This window comes from Anabas testudineus, chromosome 1 (genome assembly GCF_900324465.2).
Source record: "Anabas testudineus chromosome 1, fAnaTes1.2, whole genome shotgun sequence".
NCBI classification, from domain to species: domain Eukaryota; kingdom Metazoa; phylum Chordata; class Actinopteri; order Anabantiformes; family Anabantidae; genus Anabas; species Anabas testudineus.
In genome coordinates, this window is record NC_046610.1 from 2472194 (window position 1) to 2485521 (window position 13328).

The following is a 13328-nucleotide window of genomic DNA, read 5'->3' on the forward strand; positions in this document are numbered from 1 at the left end:
TTGACTGGATGTAAAGGGGTCAAAAGTTTAACGATAAACAAAGGAACAATTATAAAGAATAAACTAATCATCTCAATCTTAAAATCCTGTGTATGTTCCTCTTGATCTTTGTAGCCTGTCAACGTATGTGTCAGGCTATTACATACTGTACCTGTTTAACTCACACTTTATAAGATTAATTGTCAATTATTTTAGTGCAACTGTTTAATATCTGGAAACAATAAACTGGAGTCCCAACAATGAAAGTAGAATAACACGTGGTAAGCTTGCAGTATGTGTGATACTACAAACATAAAAACACACATTAAATCTTAAAGAGGTTAATGTCTTCTTTTTCTTTCCACTACACTACAGCGTTAAACACACGGCTACTGGTCAGGGGTGAAGCGACACACACCTTCTCGATGATGTACCACAGAGGAGCTCGTCCGCGAGGGCACGGAGGCTTCCAGCTCAGCACGACGTACGATTTGAAAATCTCAGATGCATGCACTTCAGTGGGCTCCCCTGGGATAGTTACATAGCCTAGATTGGGAGTGAACGTTGTTGAGGTGTAAAGTGCACAGAGCAGAAACTACTGCTGAAGTCCCACATTATTATTATAATAATTATTATTGTTGTTGTTGTTGTTACATTTATTATTATTATTTCTTTATTATTATATTTATCATAAAGCTGGTCTTTGCTCTACTACACTCAGAAAAACAATGTGCTGCACTGTATTTTAAGCCTTATGAAAAGGCTGAACAACTAATTTCTGCCTTGTTTATTACACTAGTTAGAAAAAGTTTATTAAATTTTAATTTAATAACAAATCAATTTCCCCAACCTCAGCTCAGGTTTGGCTGTTGAGTGTAGAAGTTGACTCTCTAAAAATGAAAGTACAGTTATTTTTAAAATTATATAATATATATAAAAGTATAATTAAAAAGAAAGAAAGAAAGAAAGATAGAAAAGCACTGGTGAGAAATCACAAGTAACAATTTAAATCCTACAGGCACAGATACATATACAGAGTCTAATTGTTCATATACAATTAAAAGTCTACTAATGTAAAGTTTAACAATATTTCACAGACTGGAGTAAAATGTGGGACTTATACAGTAGCTTCCTCTGTTAAATGACACTAATATGTCCACGGTTAAACATAATACATCAGGTTTTAAATTAGTTCTTGTGTTACAGGTTTGCATTAAAGTGGAGGCGATACTCGACAAACTTAGAAAGAAAGGAAAACCGAAGAGGAAACCTCTTTAAGTGGTTTAATTGAAAAACTTATCATCCGATTAAAAGTTAAAAAGGAAGAATTCGGCGTTAAATCAATCAAAGACGACACCGCAGAGGTTAGAAAGGGAGCAGACTGGAAAATAGTTTGGTTTGAGAATAGTGCAGTAAAAATTTAAGGTGTTAGTGCAGATTGGTGAAGTGAGATCACAGCACAGATGTGAATCCTGTATGCGGTTTAAATTAAATTTAAAATTTAAATATCTATTTATTTTAATATGTCAGCAAAATAAACGTGTGATGTCGACAGGACTTAACTGTACAGATGATTGTGCTTAACTGATGAATCTTTAAAAAAAAAGATTCATATAAATTAATCTTTCACATAGATTAATCATTCATTTCTAAGATTAATCTATGTGAAAAACTCAGAATTCAGATATTCTGAAGTTTTAATTTAAGTTTTAAAGAAAAGTTTTATTTCAATCTGATCAGAAAAGGTTATTAAAGAAGGACTTATTTTTAACCTTGTTCAGCATTAAACTTTATTTTTTTTATAGTATTACTCCCCATTTAAACTTTTAAATGTAAATTATAGTGTAGGTGAAGTTTGGAAGGAGGGCTGGTATTAGTATTTGGTCTGTGGAAGATTATAAGGAAAAGATTAAAAGCAGAGATCTGAACCCAGATCAGTCTCTGTTTACTACTGTACCTTCCAGTTCATCATCCTTGATCACTATGTCGTATTTCCCTTCAATTTTAATCACTGTTCGATCAGAAAACAGCAAATCCATTAGGAAACACTCATATCTTGCCGTTGAGTGTTTTGTATTTACCTTCCTCTTTACCTTGAAGCCTCTCGCTCTCGGCAGCGTCGATTGCGGTCACCTTATCTGACTTGCGCGATGCTCTGCTGATGCCGGCGCTGTTCACGGCTCTGACGCGGAAGTGGTAGGAGCGGCCCAGGCTCAGGCCGTGTACCGGGTACTTACAAACCTTTACTGGGGCATCATTGCACTGAATCCAGGAATCACTGCCAACTTCACACCTACACAAGATATAGGTAAATCATCATCCTCATCATCATCATCATCAACAGCACCAGCAGCAGGTAAATCTTATGTTTTTAGACTTTAAAATGCTTGTTTTACTACTGATCTACAGAATTCACCATTTTTCATATTTATATAATGTAAATATTGTAATAATCATTTGGATCTTTTACAAAACAAGTGCTATTTCACAAGAGAACTCATTGAAGACTAATAATAAGAAAATATTTAAACCAATTAAGATTAAGATTCAAAGATTGATTTTTATTTTTTTTTAAAAAGCCAAGATATTCAACATAGCAATGTGGAATAATCTGTATATATAAGTTATTCATTATAAATTAATTATATTAATTTCCTTTTGATTGACTAATTGATTCATTGACCAATCACTGCAGTTCTTTTATGGTATACTACAGTTTTAGGAATTTCTTTTGCTGCATTAGGAGCAGCATAAACACTCCAATCTATAAAAAGAAAGGCTGAAGTGGTTTCAGGGTATAGACTGACCGATCCACAAAGTATCCGGTGATTGGCGCCTCGTTGACGGTGTTTGGGGGTTTCCAGGCAACCAGTACGTAGTCCGAGTTGATGTCATATGCCTTTACGCTCATTGGTGCACCAGGGGCCCCAGCTGCAGAGGGCGCAGCATCTAGGAAGTGAGGAAACAAGGACATAAGGTAAGTAGGAAGAAAGGATACAAAGATGAAAACAGGAGAAAGAAACAGACTGTAAAGGCAGCAAAGACTCTTAACACATAAAGTATCATTAACCCTGTCGTCATTTTGTTACAGCTAACAAAGTCCTTCTTTTTGCAGCACGTAGATGAAAGAAATGCCATTTTAAAGAGGTTGTGTGTGCATGTAGATTATAATAATCATTAAAAAGCCTTAATTTAATTCAACCATAACTGAAACCGGATTTATAGCTGATAATTATGGGAACTCATAATTGCACTAACAGAGAAAATGATCTGTTATTGTAACTTGTCGATGCACATTCTGAGATCTGGTTTGGTGAGAACTGAGAGAACTTCACCTGAATGTATGAGCCTGTTAATATGTTGTGTAGTTAAAGGGTTGAGATTTGGCTTGGATCCTAAAACCTTTGACTTTGTGTATGTTGAAGAAAAACAATATTTAAATTAACCAGCACAGTATATTCATCCATTTATATATCCAGGTTTTCAACAGATCATGAAATAATTTTCTTTTAAGATAACCTGATGACAAAACAAATAATAAAGTCCTGATGATTTATGAGTTACTTGTGTCGTACCTGAGACAAACAGGTAGGCGCTATGCTCTGCAGTGCCATCTTTTGTAAATATGCGGAGGGTGTAGAGGCCCTCATCATCCTTGGCCAGGTAGGGTAAGGTCAGACGGGCTGCGCTCCCGCTCACTGACATCTCCACCAGCTTACTTGGTTTCAGAAGTTTATCTGTCGGCAGATAAAATGGAAGTAACTGTGAGGTGTTGGCTTCTGAGGCAGATTTGGTGAATAATAAATTAATAATAAAAGCAACAACCTTAGCATAGACACAGATAAATTAATGACAGAAATCCTAAATGCTATGTTTTACCGTCTCTGTACCACTGAGCGAGGGGTGGTACATTGGGGAGGTTGGGTACAACCACCATGGTACACACCAGACTGATGGAGCTGCCCTCCACACCGAAGGTAACAGAGAACCGATCGAGCAGGCTGACCTCCAGCTTACTGGGATGGATCTCAGTCAGATGAGGCACTGCCCATGAGGGAAACAAGAAGTGAAACATCATTAGCAACCAATCTTTAGTCGATTAATAACTATAATTTACCCTGGTATGTGGAACATATGCAATAGCAGGATGATAATATAAAAACATGAGACAATTACATCAATAGGGGCTTGAATGTAAAAAAGTTGTTTTGGCTCCAAATGATTGTATTTTATACAGCAGCTGTAGCCAGTATGTTCAACCTTTAAATCATATCTTATCTTAAATCTGTCAATGAAATATCTCCTAATGAAAGCAACTACCGGTAAATTTTTATTTAAAAATCTAAAGAAAAGCTAAGCACAGAAGTTAACTATATTATACAACACTGCCATCTAGTGGTTAGGAGTTTAAACACAACACAAAAAGAAACTGTCTTAAAAATCTTTACATGTAAACTTAATTAAAAATCTACAGTGTTAGATAATTGTATCATGAAATGTAATATTGTGATTTTTATGTGGATCAATATTTTCTTACACTCCTACTAAACACTTACACAAAAACATATGGACGTTTACTTAGAGACTTAGAGTTCGAACGATTTAATGAGAGGTTCCTGTTGATTGTGTTCGATCTGGGTCTTAAATAAAAAACAACAGCTTCTCACAATAGTTTCCACTTCTTATCAGGCCTCTCTCATGTGCTGCTATTTGTGGCCAAATGATCCCATGTGATGCTGGTTGTATCTGGGCCAGATTCCAACCAAATATTAAGACCACCCTCCTCCCCCTCTTAAGTTACATCCTTAGTTACTCTTCCCATTCTCTTCTCACCTAGACCGAGATGGCAGGACTCTCCGGCTCCTGCTGGTCCTGTGAGAAAAAAGGAAATCATGTTTACGTGAGACAAGCATGACAAGTGAAAGCTGCATAGATGAGACTGGGTCAGAATACGACTTACTCTTCACAGTAACAGTAGCCGAGCTGGTAGTCGTGCCATGCTGGTTGGTTGCCACTGCACTGTACTCAGCAGTATCACTCACAACGCACCTACAAAACCAAACAGCACGATGTAATTAACTACTTTGATACCATGTTTTGAAGTTTGAGTTTTGTTTCCCAATTTCTGACACATAAATTAAATCATGACTTTTAAATTCACATATTCCTCTAAGATATTTTTATGATGCAGTTTCAATATAAGCCTCAAAATTACTGTCAGAGTTAAACAAACACTAGTTCAAATAGGCCAATTTTACAAATTGAATAAAATTTTTCCATTTAATGGAAAAGTGGAATCTTAAAAAGCTTTACCACGTTTACCAGTCTAACCACGTTCTATTGCTTCACTAACCAGTGACATTGTTTACATGCATGTCTGTCCAGAGTCATTCTAATATGTTAGAAGATTTTATATATATATTTGTGTATATATATATATATATATATATATATATATATATATATATATATATAGTATTTTCAAGAGTGACACCTGGTGAACAGTACGTTATTATAATGCATTTGTAATTACATTTAACCTGTGACACAGAGAAGATGTGAACAAGAGATAGAAGAACCATCTGAAAATCAAGCCCATTTTAAAGTACTGGCACCATAATACACAGTAAAAGGGGTAAGAGTTAAACTCTTTCTTTCCCCAACTAAACCTCTGTGTCTCACCAGAGTCAACTATTATCACCTTAACTCCTTTAAGAAATGATCTCACATGTTGGAAACACACTGAAATGAAGGGGCATCAAGGCAGCAGCAGTGATAGAGGAGCAGAAAGAGGGAACAGAACTACTTTTAAAGTAATCTATTGTCTCAGCTGTGGGGAACATGAACTAAATCTGTGCTCTTCCTTAACAGAGATCTTCACATGGTTCCTTTAACAGTACTGAACATTCTTCATTAGTTTTTTTTACAAAAACGTTAGAGACATAAACGCCTCACTGAATCTGAAATGTAATAACGAAGGACTGGACATATTCAGTGCCTCTAAAAGAGAGAGAGAGGGAGGAGTGGGAGGAATTTATGGCTCGAATGACGCAAATGTCAGCACTTCGACACGAACAGCTGAGGAGTCTTGAAGATGACGAACAGACCAGCCGGCTTGGCCCTAACCTTCAACCTAACCCTCTTCCATCTCAAACCAAATGTTTGTAATGTCCGACACCAGAAATGAAGGCAAATAGGAAAAACATGAGATGTTGGTAATAATTAACCTGGAACCCCTTTAATCCTGTCTATTTACTTTTCACAGTGAAATCTGAGAGAGAACAGCTTTAACTTTTTCAAAAATGATCCTTACAATAATATTGCACAATTATATATAATACTGTACAAAATATTAATTACTTCTTCTTAAAACAGTAAAATTAATATTCTCTTAAAGTTATTACAACACTGCAACCATTTGATGGTGAAGAGTAATTAATAATTTTAACTAAAACCTTATTAAAACAGTATCACCGTTAGACACTAGTTAACGTCATCCTCCATCATCACAGGATAATTATTTACTTTTTTAAATTTTCAATTCATGGGTGGCTGTGAGTTATGTTTTTAGGAACGTTTTGTACCTGCTAATGATCAAACTGTGGACTCCATACTTGTTTTCAATCTTGTACTTTCCTGGGGCACTCAGCGGGTCGACGGGAACTCCTTCTTTATACCTGTAAACAGTCAGTGATATATGGCGTTTTAATTTTAAAGAGTTTTAAACTGAATATCCATGATCACATTTAAGATATCTCACATTGAATTTTGACTAGTTAAACTTATAAAGCGAATAGACAAAATTATAATTATATAATTATATCTACAATATCATTAGTAAGAATGACATTTTAACATATCTATACTTGCAGATATCAGAATTTCCAAGTGAAATTATCTGTAGTTCGGAATTCTATTTAAAAACATCTTTCGTTTTTTTATATCTGGAACTTAGATATTACTAGTCACCATTGAACTGTAGATATCTTTTTGGAATTGTGACTAGTCATAAATACATATCTGTACTGTGAATCCTGTCCATTTGTATAAGTTAAATCTGGTTGCCATAGTGATACCTTCTCAGAGGTTATTTCTTTGCACTAATGCTTTTTATTGGAAAAAGACTCATCAGCATGTGTGTGGTGCATCTGACAATGAAGCTAATATATTTAACACTTGTATTTACATGTAAGCAGTGTCATTATGATTTAACTTAGTTTAAATGAGCTTTTCTTTATTCTGATATTAAAAAAGAAAAGTGTGGTCAAATCTAAAACCCACTGTGGGGAGATCTGAGTATTCTGACCATTTGACAATGGGCCTTGGGTTCCCCTGCACAGTGCAGAACAGTTTGACAGGAGTCTTCTCCCACACCGTGTGGGGCCGCAGAGCCACCAAAAAGTCCGGCATCCTGGGGAATTCGTCCAACAAATCCAACCTCTTGGGCATCATGTCCTGTACCTAAAAACAGAGGGTGGCACAAGGTATTTTAAACAGCAGGAGAATGATATAGTTTCCATTTTTCTGACTGGTGTTTTGGAATACAACTTTGAAATGGGTTTAAAAAGTTTCCTTTTTAAATTTTTGTGAGTGTTTTCCCTGCACTATTCTATTCTTGCACTTTCCATAGACTGACCAAATGTTTCTATGAAAAGACGACATCATTATTAACTCCACTTCATCATGTCATTATTATTAAAGGTTCAACAGTTGATATCACCATCAACAAATGTGAAATCTACCCAGAGCACGAGGATTAAAGCGGTGAGCTCAGCAGGTCACAAACAGCCCTGCAGTCAACATGCAATCAGCATTTATTTTTTAAGCTGTATACATGAGGGAAAAGGAAAAGCAGTCTGGACACATTAATGTCAGCATGTGAGACATAAGAAAAATAAGTAACGTAGGTAAACAGTAAACACTAAGACACTGATGTCAATCTGCTGTAATACTGTTCTCAGGGTAGTAAATTATAATTGTTATTACTTTGACTGCGATAAGTCAGATAACTAAACAAATTCACATAACCAAATTTACTTTGTTTAGTGTCACATACTGTAACAGCATTAACTGGTGAAATGCGGCCCACTCGGCTATTTACCTCTCTCTGGATAGCAAGACTGTCCACTTGGGCCTTGGTGGCCATCCTCATCCTGTGGAGCTCCTCCTGAATAACAGCCAGTCCTTTCCCAACATTTGTGGCCACTCTCTGGTACTCTTCAGTCTCCTCTGCAGTCCTAACAACACATGCATCATGTTAATATCCAACTAATCTAGGAAAATTAGTTATAAAACTAGCATGTCACACAGGTGTAGTTTAGTATTACCTTACCCCTAAAATATCTTGACAGAACTCACCTCTGCCGGAACACCGGTATGTTATAGGCTGCTTCCGCCATACCCTCTGTGGCCTGGGTCTGCACCGTGCTTTCCAATTTAGAGCTTGATTTCCTGTTGCAGGAAGATTCCATAATTATCAAATCCACCATTAAATTAAAATCCCACCATAATGGACTAGTAGTTATGGTTTTAGTTTTGCAAAAGCAGTTACTTCCTGAGGCTCACCTACGTTTTACTTTGATTTTAAAGTCCTCTTAAAGTCTACATGTCTGTGATGCCTAGTGTCAACATTCTTTTGTTTTCTATGGATGGACAGAATATTATGCCATGATTTGTATATTCATCTTTTAGATTACTTTTATTGTGGTTTACCTTCTGAAGCTGTTGCTGGAGACAAACCTCTCTAATCTGCATTGTAAATATAAAGCAAACCCATACTATTTACTAATATTCTTCTTAATAAAACATAATTGCCTTACAGACAGCAAGTAATTGTGTCTGCAGACAAATCTATTGTGAAGTTCTTTTGCAGGAGAACTGATTCATTTGTAGCAAAATATAAAATATTCACTCCTCCATGTTTTCATTCTTAGTTTACTCTGTTGGAAACACCGTCAGTAATGATTTCAGTGTCTTGACCACTACTCTAATATGTAGGTCAGGTTCAGGGGGATGTGTCCTCTGACATAAGACAAGACTACATGACAACATGGCAGCCTGCTACAGGATGACCCCAGCCATCAGAACCGTCCTCAGATAAAGGACCTGAGGCAGTTTTAGGTTTTGCTTTCATCTTATCACTGTAAACAAAGCAAGTGCAGCCTTTAACCTGGATTTCACTTCGAGCAGAAAGCATAACTAACTCTTGGCAGAGCTGGGCTGAAAGCTGGGTAAGAAGCAAAGTGTTTTTTTAATAAGCATTTCTGCAAGAAGGTAAACTACATCTATTTGTCATGACTAACCAAACGACTGAAGCTGCAGAGCATCAGAAGCAAAAGCACCTTCTGTACTGTAGTCCTGACCTGGAGCTCGACAGCCATGTGAGCACAGAGGATTTGATCTTGTCTATTTGTTCTCTGAGCTTCTCTGAGAAATGTCCTATTAATGTGTCATTTCTTTATGTCATCCCATTCAGATAAAGAAATAAATAACATCATACACAGCATCATATGCATATTGCACATGAGAAACAACACAATAAAGTTGGCAGGCCACCAATATTACATGTAACATTACACAAGTTACTAGATTCAATTTATTTTAGCTTCTTATTCTTTTCCTTGATGCACAAACTGAGCTGTGTCGAACTTTCTTTAAAGTTTTATTTGCAGTAAGAAACAGTTTTGTTGACCTGTTGGGTCTGTAATGTTGTAAATCCAACAACAACAAAGGGACACAGGCAAAAGATCTGATAATAGTAGCAGTTTCGTTAATGGTGATTCACATTAATTAACTGCTCATTTAAATTCATAAAGAAGTATATTGAGTCATCAGAGATCTGTGACGGTTTCAGAGTTTCACACTACTTGATGTGATGATGGGCTGATTTACTGATTGAAAGGCAGAAGGTAATTAAATGGCCATCTAGCAAACAGGAGCATATAAAGCGGGAAGGTCAGCACCCCCATTCTGATATTTTGGACCTTCCAGCAGCAGCTCTATGCATCTCAACCTGGCAAAGCAACAACACATATGCTTTTCAAAGTAGCAGGTGGACTCCACCTTCATACCTTTCTGTCTGCTGCTTGACAACATGTTTAGTGTGATGATAAGCATAATCAGTTTTGACTTGGCTCTCATACTTCTTATACCAAGGTTTGACTTTGAAAGCCATGGCAGGAAGACTTCAAGGAGACCTGGCCAAAAGCACCAGGAGGGAGGGGGGAGACCAAACATGTGTTAGCCGTTTCAATAAAAGTCTTCCCTTTACCATGTCTGTTACTGCAGCCATTGTAAAGTTCCAATAAACAAAGTGTGCAGCATTAATACATCCTGAAAACAAAGTGTCTTCATCACAATCACACTTCAGGATAAACTCTAGTGATTAATTTCAGTGGTATAAATTCATATCATACAGAAACTACTGCTGTTAACACAATGATATTTTAGGAATACTAAAACATCCTATGAGCATTTTTATCATACAGGAAGACATGTTAAAGCATTTAGGAACTATCAGCACAGTTCCAACATAGAGCCAAAGCCCAGCACTTCAAATGTTTCACCTTACAACCTAACAGAACTCAGCTATGAATAGCTTGCAGCAGTCTGCCTATTCCATGACTGGAGGAATGAAGGGAATAGAGTCATTACCAGCAGGATACAGGCTTCACACTATTTAATTAAAACCATTACGCAGGAAATTGAACCAATCAGACTGCGCAGTGTATTTAAACTGAACAAGACTAAAGTCTAAAGCAGCAGTCAAATCCTCACTCTGCTTCAATCTAATTATGTCTCAGTTCTGAATAATCATTAGTTATTTCACCAAAAAAACATTTTCACTTGAGTCCATTAAGAAAATTAAGGGTCAGCAACCTCTTAATGCCCTGGTATGTATGAAGTACTGCTCAGGGAGATTACAACAGACTGCTGCCATTTCCCCACGCAGACATTTATTACAGCAAGATATTTGACTTATCTCATTTCGACAGCAGATGCCTTTTCTCCCTACTCTGAATGTGCACTTGCAGAAGCTTGTCTTCCAAGAAAAAGAAGATAATTTTAATGATAATAATTTCAAATATTAAGTGAAGTGACTTACCTAAAGAGATTAAAACAGCGCAAAGCGGTGGCAGACCAGCCTGATGCCGCTTGGGAAGCACTTGCTGATGGTAACAAAAATATTACCCTCTCACTGGAGGAATGCTGTCCCCCTTCCACCCCATGTATGGAGGCACTTAAGACTATATATAGCATTTACCCCCCAAATTTTGCTCCCATTCTGCACTTTGGAGATGAAGAGTGTGCATCCAAATCTGCACATTTATTAAAGTATTTCGAGGTATGTTTTATACACTGCATTTATGAAATTTATGGTATTTTCTACTTTCTGATTGATGAAAAATGTAAATGTCTGTTTAACACTTAATTAAACATTTAACAAAAATGATGTTTGCCCAGAATTTCATTTAAGAAATAATCAAATCAGAAAGAACATCTCAACTTTAGATATAAAAAAATGATCCAGACAAGACCTCGAAAGAGCTTTTTGAAATAATTTGATGACCGTTCGACTATGAAAGCCTTTTGAGACCATTTTAGGTTTCTCGAGACAGCCTGTCCTCCTTGGTTCAACACTTGTGGGCAGCAGTCAGGCTATTTTTAACTCCTCTGATACAGTGACACCCCAATTACTGTACAAGAGCCCCTGCAGCTATTTATATTCACATAACTATATTTAAAAAGTAAGCGACTTAAGATACATGGAAGAAACGTTTTGGCAGTGGAGTAAATGAGAGTCAGATCTGACACAAAACATCACAGTGAACTCGTGAAGACAGAAAGGCGCCCTTGAGTTTATTGGCCTGGTGTTTAGAGGCCAGCAGCCTGCAGACATGGTCATATTTACAGCATGCTCTTATAGTCTCAGTACTTATTACTTACAAAAAGTATTACCCAGTCTTCTAGTGTAGGATTTAGACATTTTAGATTTTGGCGACTCCCAGTGGTAGTTTGAAGAAGCACAACGTATTAGACCACCATGTACACCAATATGTACCAATAAATCTTTCAACTTGTGACACCACATGTACTTAAAGGCCAAATGGCTGAAGGAGGATACAGGTTAGCTTTAGCCAGTGTAAAAATAAAACTGACCTACTTATGTATTTATAAATTTACACTCGGCCACAAAAATAAATTTGGGAAGTTTTCGAGAAAATAGAAAAACTGAAAATACAAGAGGAGAAACAGAAAAGAAACAGTTTAAAATAAACTCAGTAACTCAAAACAAACACAAACATGAAAAGGACTCACCCAAACTTAGTCTGTAACTGCTGGACTGGAACCTATTGCAAGTGATTTGATGAACTGATCCAATGGATCATCCACCTCACACATATCAGACACCTCACCTGCAAAAAAAAAAAAAAAAAGGTTTAATTACAATCAGCTCATCCATACATGCAAATATAAAGCACAACCAGAAACTGCAAACGTAGGTAGATCGTGTGCCTAATAAAAAGGCAAAAATAAAAATAAAACACAGAAGAAATAAAAAGGTTTTCACAGGATGACAGATCAGAAAACTGATTGTTTGTATAAACAGCGTACTGCTCCTTTAAATTCACATTAACTGTTAAATGCTGCCACCTGGTGTCAAATCATTGGAAGTTTCAGTGGATGAAACATACTGACAATAAAACCTTCATGATTGTTATAACTTCCTGTCATATAACTGTAATAAACTATGTTTAAAACCTCAGCAACTCTTTAAACTGCCTCCTTCTACATCTAAGACTTTGTGTAGTTAAGAGTTGTTTCTTAATCCTTTCACCTGCTCAGGATCTTTTAGGATAGAAAAACTACATTAGTAACTGGATATCTGCTTAACATCTTATATTTTTACAAGTAGTTGACACTTGTACAGTATCAGCGTTTGAGAGTTTGTAGATCTGCTGGAGTCCAGTCTGCATTCCTCTCTCTGGCCCCAGTAAGCGGCAGCATACTTGTATTGGGAATAAAAGAGATTACTGGAGCATGATAATATGAGCCCTGGTACAGAAGTTTTCAGGGGCCTCATTCACACTCACTTCTGACTAGACTTTAATGGTGGTTGTGATAAATTCCAATCTTTGTCCAAGTCCCAGCGAGGCGACAGGATGGAGGCTCATTATTTGTTCATTCCTCAGGTCACTGAAAACACTTTGCTCCACAGAAACGTGTCTTAACTAATCTTTTTAATCTTCTGTGCAATTCTTCTGTTTCCTTATATTTATTTACCTTCATCAACATATGCTGACTCATTATTTCAGCTTATTGTTTGATTGTATTCATCATTACCTCAT

General features: G+C 36.6%; 1 protein-coding gene across 4 annotated transcripts in view; it reads right to left on the minus strand.

The window, feature by feature from the left end:
• myom2a (myomesin 2a) overlaps positions 1-13328 on the minus strand; it is a 30980-nt gene that overhangs the window by 12975 nt on the left and 4677 nt on the right. Inside the window, exons 1-14 of one of the 4 annotated variants that reach the window (XM_026359858.1) lie at positions 11084-11193; positions 10050-10175; positions 8338-8430; positions 8081-8216; positions 7286-7440; positions 6564-6656; positions 4940-5028; positions 4813-4851; positions 3859-4023; positions 3555-3716; positions 2787-2928; positions 2073-2272; positions 1937-1990; positions 398-525 (exon numbers count right to left, since the gene is read on the minus strand). In XM_026359858.1, coding sequence (XP_026215643.1) covers positions 398-525; positions 1937-1990; positions 2073-2272; positions 2787-2928; positions 3555-3716; positions 3859-4023; positions 4813-4851; positions 4940-5028; positions 6564-6656; positions 7286-7440; positions 8081-8216; positions 8338-8430; positions 10050-10153 — 1560 coding nt within the window. In that variant the 5' untranslated portion in view covers positions 10154-10175; positions 11084-11193. Of the gene's footprint in view, positions 1-397; positions 526-1936; positions 1991-2060; positions 2273-2786; positions 2929-3554; positions 3717-3858; positions 4024-4812; positions 4852-4939; positions 5029-6563; positions 6657-7285; positions 7441-8080; positions 8217-8337; positions 8431-10049; positions 10176-11083; positions 11340-12297; positions 12396-13328 lie in introns of those variants that run through there. The other 3 variants (XM_026359859.1, XM_026359857.1, XM_026359860.1) reach the window with 3 other exon arrangements.